The 14,095-nt window shown below is 36.6% G+C and overlaps 2 protein-coding genes across 2 annotated transcripts in view; one reads left to right on the forward strand and one right to left on the reverse strand.

Moving 5' to 3' along the window:
• slc16a2 (solute carrier family 16 member 2) overlaps positions 1-942 on the reverse strand; it is a 41,047-nt gene extending 40,105 nt beyond the window's left edge. Inside the window, exon 1 of the mRNA XM_081382417.1 lies at positions 410-942. Coding sequence (XP_081238543.1) covers positions 410-800 — 391 coding nt within the window. The 5' untranslated portion in view covers positions 801-942. The remainder of the gene's footprint in view (positions 1-409) is intronic.
• An 8,814-nt stretch (positions 943-9,756) lies between these two features.
• On the forward strand, positions 9,757-13,821 carry LOC308700442 (LRRN4 C-terminal-like protein). The gene is made up of 2 exons (XM_081382083.1): positions 9,757-9,836; positions 11,871-13,821. The coding sequence occupies exon 2, from the start codon at positions 11,878-11,880 to the stop codon at positions 12,607-12,609; it is 732 nt and encodes a 243-aa protein (XP_081238209.1). The 5' UTR covers positions 9,757-9,836; positions 11,871-11,877; the 3' UTR covers positions 12,610-13,821.
• The last annotated feature ends 274 nt before the right edge of the window (positions 13,822-14,095 follow it).

Here is a 14,095-nt window from a genome sequence, read left to right on the forward strand (position 1 = left end):
CCCATGGGTAAACAAGCGAATAAATCATACAGAATGAGTTTTTTTGGAAATGTAAAAATGCAGAAAGTTTTCTGTGATGGGTAGGTTTAGGGGTAGGGTTAGTGTGAGGAGACAAAACATACAGTTTGTACAGTATAAAAACCATTAAGTCTATGGAGAGTCCCCACAAAGATAGTGAACCGTGTGTGTGTGTGTGTGTGTGTGTGTGTGTGTGTGTGTGTGTGTGTGTGTGTGTGTGTGTGTTGTGAGTGGGCGTGTCCCTCAGCTTCAGGCGACTGCCACCGGACTCTCTGAGGCTCGAAACACACCAGTTTTGATCCCTTAATCCTCTCAGGATCAAGTGTGCCTGGAATCTCCTTTGACCTCACACTTACAACACTTAGTGAAACAAACAGAAGACTCAACTCACCCACTTTAAACTGAGACGCCGTGATTTCCTCATGGTCTTTCACCAGCATCATGTGCAGAATACCGAATGAGTTCTGTATGCCGAAAATCGATCCGTTGCACCATGTAGCAGCAAACACCACGACCCAGCCGAACCCTCCCTCCGGGGGAACGAACCCCGGGCCCGGGTGTGTGGCGGGCGGCGTCGCTGGACGCTTGTCGGTGCCGGTCTGAATCAGCTGGACCGTGCTGTCCTCCGGGGAGAGCTTACGCTCCGGTTCCTCGTCCTCCTGCGGGTCTGTGAGCTCCATCACAGGGGGAGAGAGATGTTCAGAGTGTCCAGCCTGAGGTTCCTCCGAACCGGGTGTCCCACTGGCTGCTCCCGCGGGGGTTTCATTGCTATCTGGGTGCATCCTATACGGAAATGTTTCCTGAATAACTCTTTTATCATAAGCTTCAGAGCGGGTGAATAAAAAAGAACAGAAATAAATCCACTCAAGAGTTAGTCAGAGATCTGAAACTAAGTGAAGCCCAGTCAATCTCGTGTCACTTTGCATGGATGATCACTCATAATCCGATCGATAATGCCCAAATCCTGTTACGAGAGATAATAAGCAGCAGTGCTTCCACACCAAACCTCTGAAGAGCAAACTGAGAGCGCGCGCTTTAAACTGAGTCTAAAGCTCCGTGCTCTCGGTTCACATCCCTTTTATCGTGCACCGACTCCTCCTCTAGCATTTGTTGAATATTCACACCGGATCCCGGTGGGCTGCTCTGCACACTTTTACACTGTTACAGTGTAACAAACAATCAAACGCTCTAAAAGCAGCGAAGCTCATTCAGCGAGAGCCATAACGTGACTAACCTATCCTTTCAGCGTTCTAAACATAACGTCATTCCGCAAATGTTACAGTTTAACAGTTGAACGTTTTAAAAAATGCTCCGTCTGCGAGTGTCACAATGTATCAATTGAACGTTCTAAAAACTATATAATACGCATTCAGCGAACGTTACATTGAAACACTTCAGCGCGTTCCAAAGAACAATGTGTAGCAGTTCCATTGAGCAGATCCCGCTGGAGGAACGGATTTAAAATTCCACCGGCGCAGGATTACGGAAAGAACCGGAACCGGAGACCACCCCTCCTCCTCCTCCGTGACTTCAGCCCGTCCCGCAATTGGCCCGAAACAAGGAAGCGCGCGGGGAACTGTATAGATGACGCGTGAACAGCAGATGGACAGTTTTATATGTTCCTCCAGGCACATTTACACCCGTGTCGTTCGCTGTAACGGAGGAAACCGAACGATCCGGTGAGCACGGCGTCTGATGTCACGGCCGGTGCAGCGGCAAGTGCACAATCCATCAACGCGAGTCATAAATCAGACAGTTCCAGATCATAAATAGGTCAAGGGCATCGCGTTGAACGCTCTCCAGCACCGCGGATGAGAGTTTTGTCGTTGTGGAATCGGTGCATATAGAGGCGTGTTTGGGAAGCCATGGCGGGTTATTATGGTATGGAGGGGGAGGATCCGTGACGCGCTTCCCTGTACAGTAATGCTTCTAATGTGAGACCAGAGAGACACATGCACACACACGCAACCTTCTATACATATGCGCACTTCCCACATGCAAACCACATCCAGCTTCACAGTACATTAGGCTTTTTTATCTAAAACAATTAATAGCCTATACTATACGGTTATCCAGACCACACGTGACCACACGTAAATATAGGCTACTATACGGTTAACCTAACCCTAACCCTAACCCTAACCCTACCCAAATAGGTGTGGTGCGGATAACCGTATAGTTCCCTTTTTTATTAGTATCTGTGCTTCTGCAGAAATCAAACCCACACATTTTGCATTGCACTATATGAACATGAATACATGAGTTTTGGAAGTAGGCTACAACAGATGTGCACTTAATAGGCTATATGATCATTTCTTCGCTTGTATTTTCACATAGGCTACTGAAATGAATGCTTCCCCTGGCTCCAGCTGTTTGTTTTAGTTGATTTGCCGTGTATAAATCATATTAAATCACTGATGTGTGTGTGTGTGTGTGTGTGTGTGTGTGTGTGTGTGTGTGTGTGTGTGTGTGTGTGTGTGTGTCAGCTCCGACCGCTGTTGACCACTAGAGAGCAGCACAGATTAATTTATGAGCCCTGATGAAACACATGAACAGGTCACGACCTTTCTAAACAACCTGAGTGAAGAGGAAGCGATGATTGGAGATCTTTTCCTGACTGGAAAGATGACAGAACACAATCGCTGTTCTTAAAGGCTTTGTCCAGTAGAGGGCGCGATCCACCAATAAACTTTTTATTTGTCGAGCCAACATACTCTTCAAACTTTATTTGATTTAATCAAAATCCCAAAGTCAAGATCAGGGTCTTAAACTATAATTTATTAGCTGAGATTATTTAATTATGATAGTTAATAATTATTTAATTATGAACACTATCTAGTAATCTCTTGCGCCAGCCATTACTGGAGATTTAGGAAACTAAATTCATAATTATGTCATAGACACTTTGAGGAAATTTTCCACTTGATATCATATAAGCTTCATCCAATTTCTGAAACTTAACCCAGACCTTTTTATTTTTGACAGTGGCAGGATTCTGTGGAAGTCTGAGTTTATTTGGAATTGAAATTTTACTGTAAAACCTCAGAATGGGGAAAAGAAACTGACAATTGCTTAGATGTTTTCCATTCTTCCTTTTTCATTTCTGTTTTTAGTAACATGATTGAAATACGTAAATATGTATTTCCATTAAATATTTTCTCAAGTACTCACAAATCAAACTGGATATAACAACAACAACAACAACAACAACAACAAAAAGAAAAAAACATTTGCAACCAAAGCCAAACAGAAAACTGTGGCTCTGAAGTCAGGAACAGGAACAGTGAAAATGTACTTTGAACACTGTGAAAGAAAATGTCAGCCAGAAATATGCAAGAGAATTATGATAACACAGAAATATGATGTACAGAAACAAATATAGCATTTGACCGCAGTGATGCTCATTATCAGGGGATTATTGATACTCACTCCCATGAGATCATTTATTCATAGAGCTGTAGATGAATGTGTTAGTAATTCATGAGGGAAACTCTGAGAGGATCTATCTATCTATCTATCTATCTATCTATCTATCTATCTATCTGTCTGTCTGTCTGTCTGTCTGTCTGTCTGTCTGTCTGTCTGTCTGTCTATCTATCTATCTATCTATCTATCTATCTGGGCGATTAATATGGTTTACATTTTGCACCAAAACAATCAATTCAATCATTAGAGATTTGCTGTATAGTATATTATCACCCTATGCAAGTGTACTGTATGAATGCGGATAAAGATTACAGTTTTTCTCAGTCACTTGTGCATTTCTCACATCACTATTTACATTTGCACAACAGTTAATGCAGTTCTCAAAACAAATAGTACAAACTGCAAAACCTAGTTGATAACCTTCAAAAGCGTGTCACTTGCTCAAAATGGATAGCTCATTCCTCAAAAGCAAGTATTCATGTCAATGACAGTGTCAGTGTCATCAAGATGAAAAGTCCTGACACCATCGTTTATGAACAAGATAGTCAAATGGCTTTGTCATGTTTTCATTATGACAGTTTACTCTGTAAATGTTTTCCAATGATGAAAGTCAGATCTTGGTGACACTACCTGAAAATGCTCAATACAGCACTAAATTCTATTTGCACTGCCATTTGAAAAATACAGTAAAGTTACACATTACTGTATTTAGTGAGGTAACAGAGTACAAGACACTGAATATGCATGTTTCACATTTTTACTGCATATGCTCTTTGCAATTCTAATTTGTTCACAGCATTGTGTAAAAGACAAAATACACCCTTATTTACAACAAACTTAAACTCCCTTTGGGTAGAGCTGTGCACAACTGTACACAATATTGCAGTACATATTGGAACTGAACATACAACATACATAGTGCTGTAATCATTCATACACATCCAGACGTTCCTCATCAGTGAAAGCTGAGGTTCACCTGAGAGAAATTGTTCAATTTAGGAGACATTTTCAAAAAAAAAAAAAAAAGATTTTAAAAAATGTGTAAAATTTGCTTGACAGATTTTGACAACTAGTTCAACATTTTTGTATGTAATGACTCAAGCAATGAAATGAGGACTATTAGCTTTATATGGAATGACTATTCAGCATTCACAAGTATAGTTCATTTTGACTGACATGACATAAGCAAATGATAATGTTATAAAACAGCAGAGAGTTGTATGAAAGCAATTGATGCATGTCCAAAAGCCTTTGCAATTTGTTGAAGGAATGAGAAACTGCTACTATGATGTGCACAAATGACTAAATGTTGTAAATAGCGATGTGAGAAATGCACCAAAGCGACTGAGAAAAACTGTAATATGGTTTACATTTTGCACCAAAACAATCAATTCAATCATTAGAGATTTGCTGTATAGTATATTATCACCCTATGCAAGTGTACTGTATGAATGCGGATAAAGATTAACATACTTACATATCCAACTTTATATTAAGAGCTGGGTGATAATATAGTTATGCAACAAAATAAAATAAAAAAGCAGTTGAGATTTGTTACATAGTAACTTTATATAGAGAGCTGTGCGATAATACGGTTTACATTTATATATGTATCATTTGACTAAGCATTCAACATCCAGAACAGCCTAACAACAATCTAGTAGCCTCACAACAGCATAGCAACACCTTGGCAACGGTGGCAGGGAAACTCTAGTTCCCTGTCTTCTGTTCCACTGACTCAATGAGCAAAAATGGTTTCATACTCATATTATGACATGAGCTGTCTGAAATTTAAGACATGTTTTCTTTTCCTGTGACGTCTCCGTCTCTGTGGGATCGAAATCGAGTGTGAGACTGGAGCAAAGGTGAGGAGGTCAGGAGGCCTGCTTATTCCCTATGGATTTACATTCTTTTAATAGTATGTAGCAGAGAGAAAGAGAGAGAATGAGGGATGGGGGTCTTCAGGAAGAAGTGGGTGGAGGAATGAGACATTATGATCTGAGAGAGACTTTGCCTCCTCACATGAACATCGGTCTGGTTTTATTTCAATATTTTGACTCCGTAACCGAGCGAATTAAGCGTCATCAAAGATAGAATCAGTCTGTGAATAATCTGAGAACCTAACATAAAGAAACCACAACAACTACACCATAGAAACCAGTAATGTTTTCCGTAGGAGTCAGTCTGTTTGGGCTAGGGCATGTTGTCACATGGCGAAGAAGTCACAAGGGCTTTATGCTAGTAACTAATATGAGTTGTATGTACCAATATGTTTTGACTGAAAAAAACAAGTTGCACAAATACTTAAATATAGTACCGTTTTAAAGTTTGGAATAATTTTTTTTTATGGAAAAGAGTCTCTTTTGTTCACCAAGGCTGTATTTATTTGATCAAAAATACTGTAAAAACAGTAATATTGTGATATATTATTACCATTTAAACTAACTATTTTATTCCTGTGATCAAAGCTGAATTTTCAGCATCATTACTCCAGTCTTCAGAGTCACATGATCCTTCAGAAATCATTCTAATATGATGATTTGCTGCTCAGTTATTATCAGTCATTATTATTATCAATGAATATTTCACAATATTAATGTTTTTACTGTATTTTTGATCAAATAAATCAGCCTAGGTGAGAATAAAAGCTGAAAAAAATCAAAAATCTTAATTGTTCCAAATTTTTTGTCTGGTAGTTTCTCATGTTTAATTGATTGATTACAATTTCTGTTGGCCAAAACAACATTATTATTATTATTTTGCATTGTTAACATTCACATCTTTGCTGTTTCATGAATTGTTTTGTAATTAATTGTTTATTATTATTTTATTGCTTGCATATTTTTATGCTGTTCAATGGCTCATTCCCACTGGACTGGACATGTGACAAAAGGTCAGCGTGAGTTCAATGAACTGCATCATTTTTTCCTGGGCAATAACGGTGAAAATAGCATGTTTGCCCTAGTAAAAAAAATATATATATATATACTAAAATGCATTTGAAATACATTTATTTTATGCTAAGTATACTACAAATACATTTACATATTTGTGTACTTAAAATAAATACCCTGCAATTGTACTTTTAGTATACCTAATTGATATACTTAAAGTCTGCTAAATTGAGACATAATACACTTTAGTTTTATGCACTTAATGCACTTTAGTTTTCCAGAAATAGTGCTGATGTCCAACTAAAGCTAAACTGAAGTATATTTGATTGTGTTAAAGTGGAACTATTGCAAGTTTAAGGAATACTTCACATATCTTGCATAAAAATACTGATATTATACAGTGATCATACTATCCTTATTTTAAAACACATTTTAGGCTTCATATTAAGAAATGTGCATTGTGCAATAAAGAAGTACTCCAAATTAAGTTGAATTATATTTATATCAGTAAGTCTCAAGCAATATGCGAGTAAATATGTTAATGGATTTGTAGTATACTTAGTATGAAATAAATGTATTTTAAATACATTGTGCTTAAGGTTTTTTCACTACTAGGGTTTAGTCAAGGCTTCTATGCGGAAATAAATCCACCTGAGACATTAAGCCCTGGTCTCCCCTATATAGTGAGAAAAAGCAGGTTCTGCGCATTGTTAATGTTCAGACAGTGTATGTTTTGTCTTCCTGATCACACACTTAGACACAGTGCTCACCTGACGTGACCATGCATGCCTGACACAGATTTTTTCACCATGATAGCGTGATTCATGTCGCAGTCTGCGAGATGTTGCTGAGTCCGGATGTGGGCGTAGAGAAGAACTGACAATCTCAATCTCAATCTCGTCTCCAGAACGACACATCCATAAGCCCGTGGAAAAGCCTGGCAAAATCAACAACACTTTTGTATTGTGTTTTGTCGTTTTCAGGGAGATTCTTCTTAGATTCAGGACAGTCGTTTTGACCATAAAATATATTCTGTAATAACTGAATATGCATAAGCTAAAGACTACCATGGTGTATAAATATATATGTGATTATGAATAAATTAATATAAAATAAAATAATATAATTAGTTTAAATGATAATGATATATACATTTATATTATAATAAAATATGTATTTTTTCACATTAAAAGGTTTTTACCATTATAGTAGGGAGAATTTGGTGGGAATATGTGCTAAAATTAAATCTTAGTTAATGTTCTACATTTACAATTACATTTTTAAATGTTTATATTAGTTATTGCACTATGAACTGACATGAACAACTGTATTTTTTATTAACTAACATTAACAAACTGCTGTAAAAATATATTTCTCATGGCTAGTTCATGTTAACTAATGCATGAAGTTACATTAACAAATGAGACCTTATTGTAAAGTGTTACCTAATAGCTTCTGTCTTCTACTTCTTTTGATTTTGGGGTGAAATTTGACTTTAAATTTGTCCTTATGTTGTGAGATTCACTTGAATGTGTGTGTGTGTGTGTGTGTGTGTGTGTGTGTATGTGTATTCGGCTCTTACTCTTATAAAGGTATCCGCTGAGCTGTGAACAAGTCTTGTCGCTCTTAGACCAGGCATGACCATATAAGGACATGTTTCCTCTTCCCCTCCTCCTGGAAACCGAAACAATGGGGGTCAATGGAAATTAATATCAGCCATCTTGTTCTCTCTCTCTCTCTGTGTCATGGATCATGCTCTGCTGGACATATACAATTATGTAGAAGAGAGGAATGTGTAACGGAGCAAATAATGAGCTGAGACTTTGTACATTGCAGCTTTTGTAATAAAAAAGGGCTTTTTAGAGGAACAGTTCAACTAAAAAGAAACATCTTTTAGTCAGTATGTACTCTCATGCGTTTCAAAACACATTATGTTATTGTAATATGAACAATAAACACATTAAATTACATTTTTTTCTTGTCAATTCTAAGGTCAGTTCATCAACTTAAGTTAATTTCACATTCAAAATGCACTAAAAGTACCAAAAACACTTACACATATATGCCTTAAATTAAGCCATTCTTCCACAGCACTAGCATAAGTTTTCACCCAACAAACACACATAAAACAATTACCTAAAAAAAACACTAACAACATGAAGCATTTAGGGATGCATCGATACAAACATTTTGGCCGATACCGATAACCGATAATTCTTTATATTTGAAAGCCGATAACTGATATTTTGGCCGATAAATTTAAATCCAAATTTTTATATCATTTTTGAGAGCCTGATTACAAAAATAAAAGCCTCACCATTAAAAGCCATGTCGCAAACACAATTATAATGGTGTTTTCTCATTATAATTTTACGTAGCATATGAAACTACAAATGTATTTTCCTTTTTGAAGTGATTCCAATCATATTTCAAGCCAGTTAAAACCATCATGGCGAATTGAAGCGTCTCAGCTGACGGAAATAATCCATTATTTATCAGCTTTAAGATATATTATATTTATATTTAACATATAACGGATGATACCGATATGGAGGCCGATATATCGTGGTATATGTGACCCTGGATCACGTCACCAGTCTCGAGTCGCACGGGTATATCTGTGGCAATAGCCGACAATACATTGTACGGGTCAAAATGATCAATTTTTCTTTTATGCCAAAAATCATTAGGATATTAAGTAAAGATCAAGTTCCATGAAGATATTTTGTCAATTTCCTACTGTAAATATATAAAACATGTATTTGTGTGAGTGAATGCTGCACAATCGCCAACATAAATGAACAACTTTAAAGGAGATTTTCTCAATGTTTAGATTTTTTTGCACCCTCAGATTCCAGATTTACAATAGTTGTATCTCGACCAAATATTGTCCTATTATAACAGACCATACATCAATGGAAAGCTTATTTATTCAGCTTTCAGATTATATATAAATCTCAGTTAAAAAAAAATTGACCCATGTGACTGGTTTTGTGGTCCAGGGTCACATGCTCTACTTTTAGTCATTTTCAGAGCTTGACAGTCACGGTCAACATTTACTGTAGTTGTGCATATTCTACTCCTACTCCTTTAAACGCAACATTTGCACATGTCTGCACTTATCCACACAGGACGGGACACCCAGATGAGTTCCAACATGCCTCCTGTTGCTCCTGCTGGAGAAATTAACATGCAAGGCAGAACAAAACTCAGTGGGACTCACAAACAAACTTGAAAAGAAGGGCGAGAGAGAGACGTGAGGAGGGGGAGGATAGTGAAGTCCTGGAGAGAAAATGAACCAAGCTTAGATGGAAATGTTACGAGAAGAAAGAGGGATGGTGGGAGGACGGCAGACGAGTGAGGGGGTGTACGGAGGGAGGGACTTCAGAATAAAGAAAAAAGGGAAGGTGAAGGAGAAGAATGCATTAGTCCGAGAGGAAATACACCAGAAGGCTGCTGGAGAGAAGACGCGAGCAGAAACCAGTCAGACACGCACAGGTACGCCAGTCGTTTTCACTGAGGGTTCACTGGTTACAGGTTGCCATGACGATCAGTATTATAGTGGGAACGTTATTAATGCGTTTTTTACCATGGGAACCAGTTTCCACCCAAACAATATTGTGACTTCTGTAAAGGATGGAATAAATGGCATAATTCTACATAAATATATCTAAATTTATTTGTAAGAAGTTTTAGAATCTTTCTGTTATTTTGATTATTTTATGTCATTATTTCTTAATATAATATTTTTTTTAGTAATAACCATTGTTATTTTAGTATCATTGAGATACTACTATATATATATATATTTTTTTAGTATTTTCCATTTTGACATTTTAGTCATTTTCAGTGGTGTCAAATCGCATCTAACATAAATCTTTGTAAATATATGTGTATGTATATGTATATATAAATATATATATATATATATATATATATATATATACACACACCTATACAAACTTGTATGTTAGGTGTGATTAATCAATTTGACACCACTATAAATTTACACCACTATTTATTACAATTAAAAAAAAAAAGTTGTTTTTATGGTTTTAGTAGTAGTTAACTATATTGTATTTGTAAGAACTATAATGATATCTAGATATTTATGCATAATTAGGTGATTGTCAGTGTGATGCGAAGATGAAATTAGTTTTTTAGCACATTTTTCTGCCCTTGTTATGCTAGGGTACGTGTTGCTTAGTCATAAGAGTCATAACTTGGCGTGGGTCCCTCCCTTCAGCCGTAGCCTGTGGGTTTATTCCTCTGTTTTGTAAGTCACCGGGTAAAAATTGTTAGTCTGGTCACTTAGTAAAGCAGCAGCAATAGGTTTTTAAATTGTGAATTGTTCGGCGCTGGCATCAGTCGGAGGGAGCCGTTTCTCTTCAGGTTCCCACAGTAACTGGCAGGCGGTTCGTTCTGTTGCGATGTGTGTGTGTGAGCAGCACAGTGTGTGTCCTCCTGTGTTAAAAATACACCCTGATGTTCAGTTTGACTTTAATTCTGTCCAGAAGGATCATTCAGGCTGCTTGTTTACTGAGAGAGATTGTGGTAAAGTGGGTAGAAACAGTTAAAGTGGGTATGAAAGCATTTTTGATACTTGAATTTTGATACTTTTGAAACAAATGTTAAATGAAACAAAATACAATATAAAACATTTTATTTCAGCTAAGTAACATTTCTCATTTACTTTTAGTTTACCTTGATGTACTAAAATAACTAAAACTAAAACCGAAATAAAAATTAATAATGCAAACTATATAGACATTAATTTTTTTTTACTAAAATTACTACTAAAAAATACTGAAAAATAAACAAATATAAAATAAAGTTTATTTATATATATATATATATATATATATATATTGGTTATAAACTTTTTTATAAACTATATAAACTTTTTGTATATATATATATATATATATATATATATATATATATATATATATATATATATATGTATACACATACACATACAATAAACATATATACATCTATACACATATATGTGTGTATATATGTATATATAAATATATATGTGTGTATATATTATATATATATACAGTATATACATATATATCATCACACTAGAACACACACACACATATATGTATATAAATATACACACATACATATATACATATATATTATGTGTGTGTATATATATAAATATAAAATATAGAATGTGTATGTGTGTGTGTGTGTGTATATATATATATGTGTGTGTGTGTGTGTGTGTGTGTGTGTGTGTGTGTGTGTGTGTGTGTGTGTGTGTATTTTTGTCAGCATAAACTCACTTTTTTAAAAATATGCTTAAAACAAGAAAAAAATGTTTGTGTGTATGTGTGTGTGTGTATATATATATATGTGTGTGTGTATTTTTGTCATCATAAACTCACTTATAAGCATAAAAATATGCTTAAAACAGCGAATATGTTCTCTAATGTGTTCATGTGTCCTGTTTAAGAATATGAACGAATGGAGCTGCTAAAATGAACATTACAGTAATTGTACCTTAATTTGTTGCAGGTTCAAGATGTTGCTGAGGTCAAAGGTCACGTTCCTCCTCGTTCTCCTCTGCGTGATGGAGTGTGTTCGCTCCACATCCGTCAGTCCGTCCTTACTTCAGCCACACACACGCGTCCGCATTATCGAAGTCGAGGACGACTACGACGAAGAAGTCTCAAAGACGACGCTCACGCCCCGGTCGCCCGGGGTCACCACCTCTCGTGTGATACCCCGACCTTGTGATTATGACCCCTGTGAGGTTCAAACGACCCCCTGCGAGAAGATTTCGGAGCTCACGGGTTGCCTGTGTCCTGGGTTGACGGGTCCGGAGGAAAGACCCGAGCCCCCGAAACTTCGTGAGATGAAGTTGGACGGCTCCGGGGAAGTGGTTGTCCATTGGTGCGCTCCTCGCTCCAACGTCACCTATTATGAAGTCACTATAAAAGGCAGGGAAAAGCAGCATAGTTTTGGAGAATATCTAAGGAATGGAGTCATACCTGGAATGAAAGTTGGGGAGACGGTGTGTGTGGCGGCCGGGAATCAAGTAGGGCTCAGCGAAAAGTCCTGTAGCCGATACGATCCACCACAACCGGACCGAGTCGCTCTGAGCGCAGGGATCATCGCGGGATCTGTCGGATTCCTGCTGCTGGTTTCAGTGCTCGCCGTCGTATTATGGCGCCGGAGGACGTGTCGGAAGAGCGGGATGGGAGAAGCGGAAGGCCTCGGCAATCCTTCATACACCAATGATGGAGCGCTGTGATCAGCAGCAAACAAACGCAAACATTTCAAAAGCATGAGGAGAATGAAACAAGCTGCAAAGACACTGAGTTTCACAAGTGCACAACTGATTGTTTTTGTGTGTTTTGATTGTTTCAGAAGACGTCTCTTCTGCTCACCAGGGCTGCATTTATTTGATCAAAAATACAGTAATATTCTGAAATATTATTACTATATAAAAGCACTGTTTTCTATGTGAATGTATTTTTAAAATGCAATTAATTCCTGTGATCAAAGCTGAATTTTCAGCATCATTACTCCAGTCTTCAGAGTCACATGATCCTTCAGAAATCAATGTAATATTGGTGCTCGATTATTAATAATGGTTCTTGTTATTATCAATGTTGGAAGCTGCTTAATATTTTTTTGGAAACATTTTCAGAATTTTCAGGATTCTTTGATGAATAGAAAGTTCAAAAGAACAGCATTTATTTGAAAAAGAATCTTTTGTCACTTACTGTCACTTTTGATTAATTATAATGTCTTTTTTTTTACCTTACTTACCCTTAAACTTTTAAATGGTAGTTTATATTATATTATATTTCACAATATTACAGTTTTTACTGTATTTTTGATCAAATAAATGCAGCCTTGGTGAGCAGAAGAGAGTTCTTTTAATAACATTAAAAATTCTTACTTTTTTCCAAACTTTCGACCGGAAGTGTATAGTGCATCTGACTGAAATATAATGCTAACTAAACTGCTGCGATTGGGTCTGAATGATTGTTATTGTGAGATTGAGACTGATTTGAATATTTAAAGTCAACATGGAATCTAAATCGTCCCTGTTTACTTCCATAATTCACATTTGTGGCCTTAGTGTGATCGATTCATAAGTGCATTTATTCCAAAGAAATTTGCATTGGTAAATCTTTCATCAGAAAAAAAATCCCTTTTATAACATCATAAAAAATGTGTTCCTGCTGGCCAAAATCAATTTGATTTTGATCAATCAAATTTTATTTTATTTTTCTCATCATTAAATATCCATTTTCACTCAAATACGTCAAATTATGGAAGTAACCTGTTTTGATTACCATTTCACGACGACTTTAACACGACTAACGGTTCTTAGGAAGCCTGGCGCTTCATTAAGCTAGACAGGGTTTTAAAGTATCTGTTGTACAGCTATTTTTAAAATTATTGATGATGTTTTTAACTATTGACAGTTTTACAATAAAGCTATTTTAAGTGCATTTTCTTGACTGAGCTTGTTGTTTATTCATACATGCACGTGTATGCCTATTTAGAAAATGGACTGTTACCCAAATTGAAGAAGTGGTTGTTCTTGCAGTGCCATTGTTGCGTACACTGCCTCTAGAAATATGTGTAAAGTGACTCTGTGGTAACATGGAAGGAAATTGCTGTAGTCTGATGCAGTGGCTTCATTGAGCAATGTAACATATTCAGAGCCGGTTATTTTCCATCCAGCTTTGTCAATCACTCCTTCCCTTTGCTACCTACTAATC

The sequence above is a fragment of the Scardinius erythrophthalmus genome (genome assembly GCF_964197995.2).
Source record: "Scardinius erythrophthalmus genome assembly, chromosome: 13".
Taxonomy (NCBI): domain Eukaryota; kingdom Metazoa; phylum Chordata; class Actinopteri; order Cypriniformes; family Leuciscidae; genus Scardinius; species Scardinius erythrophthalmus.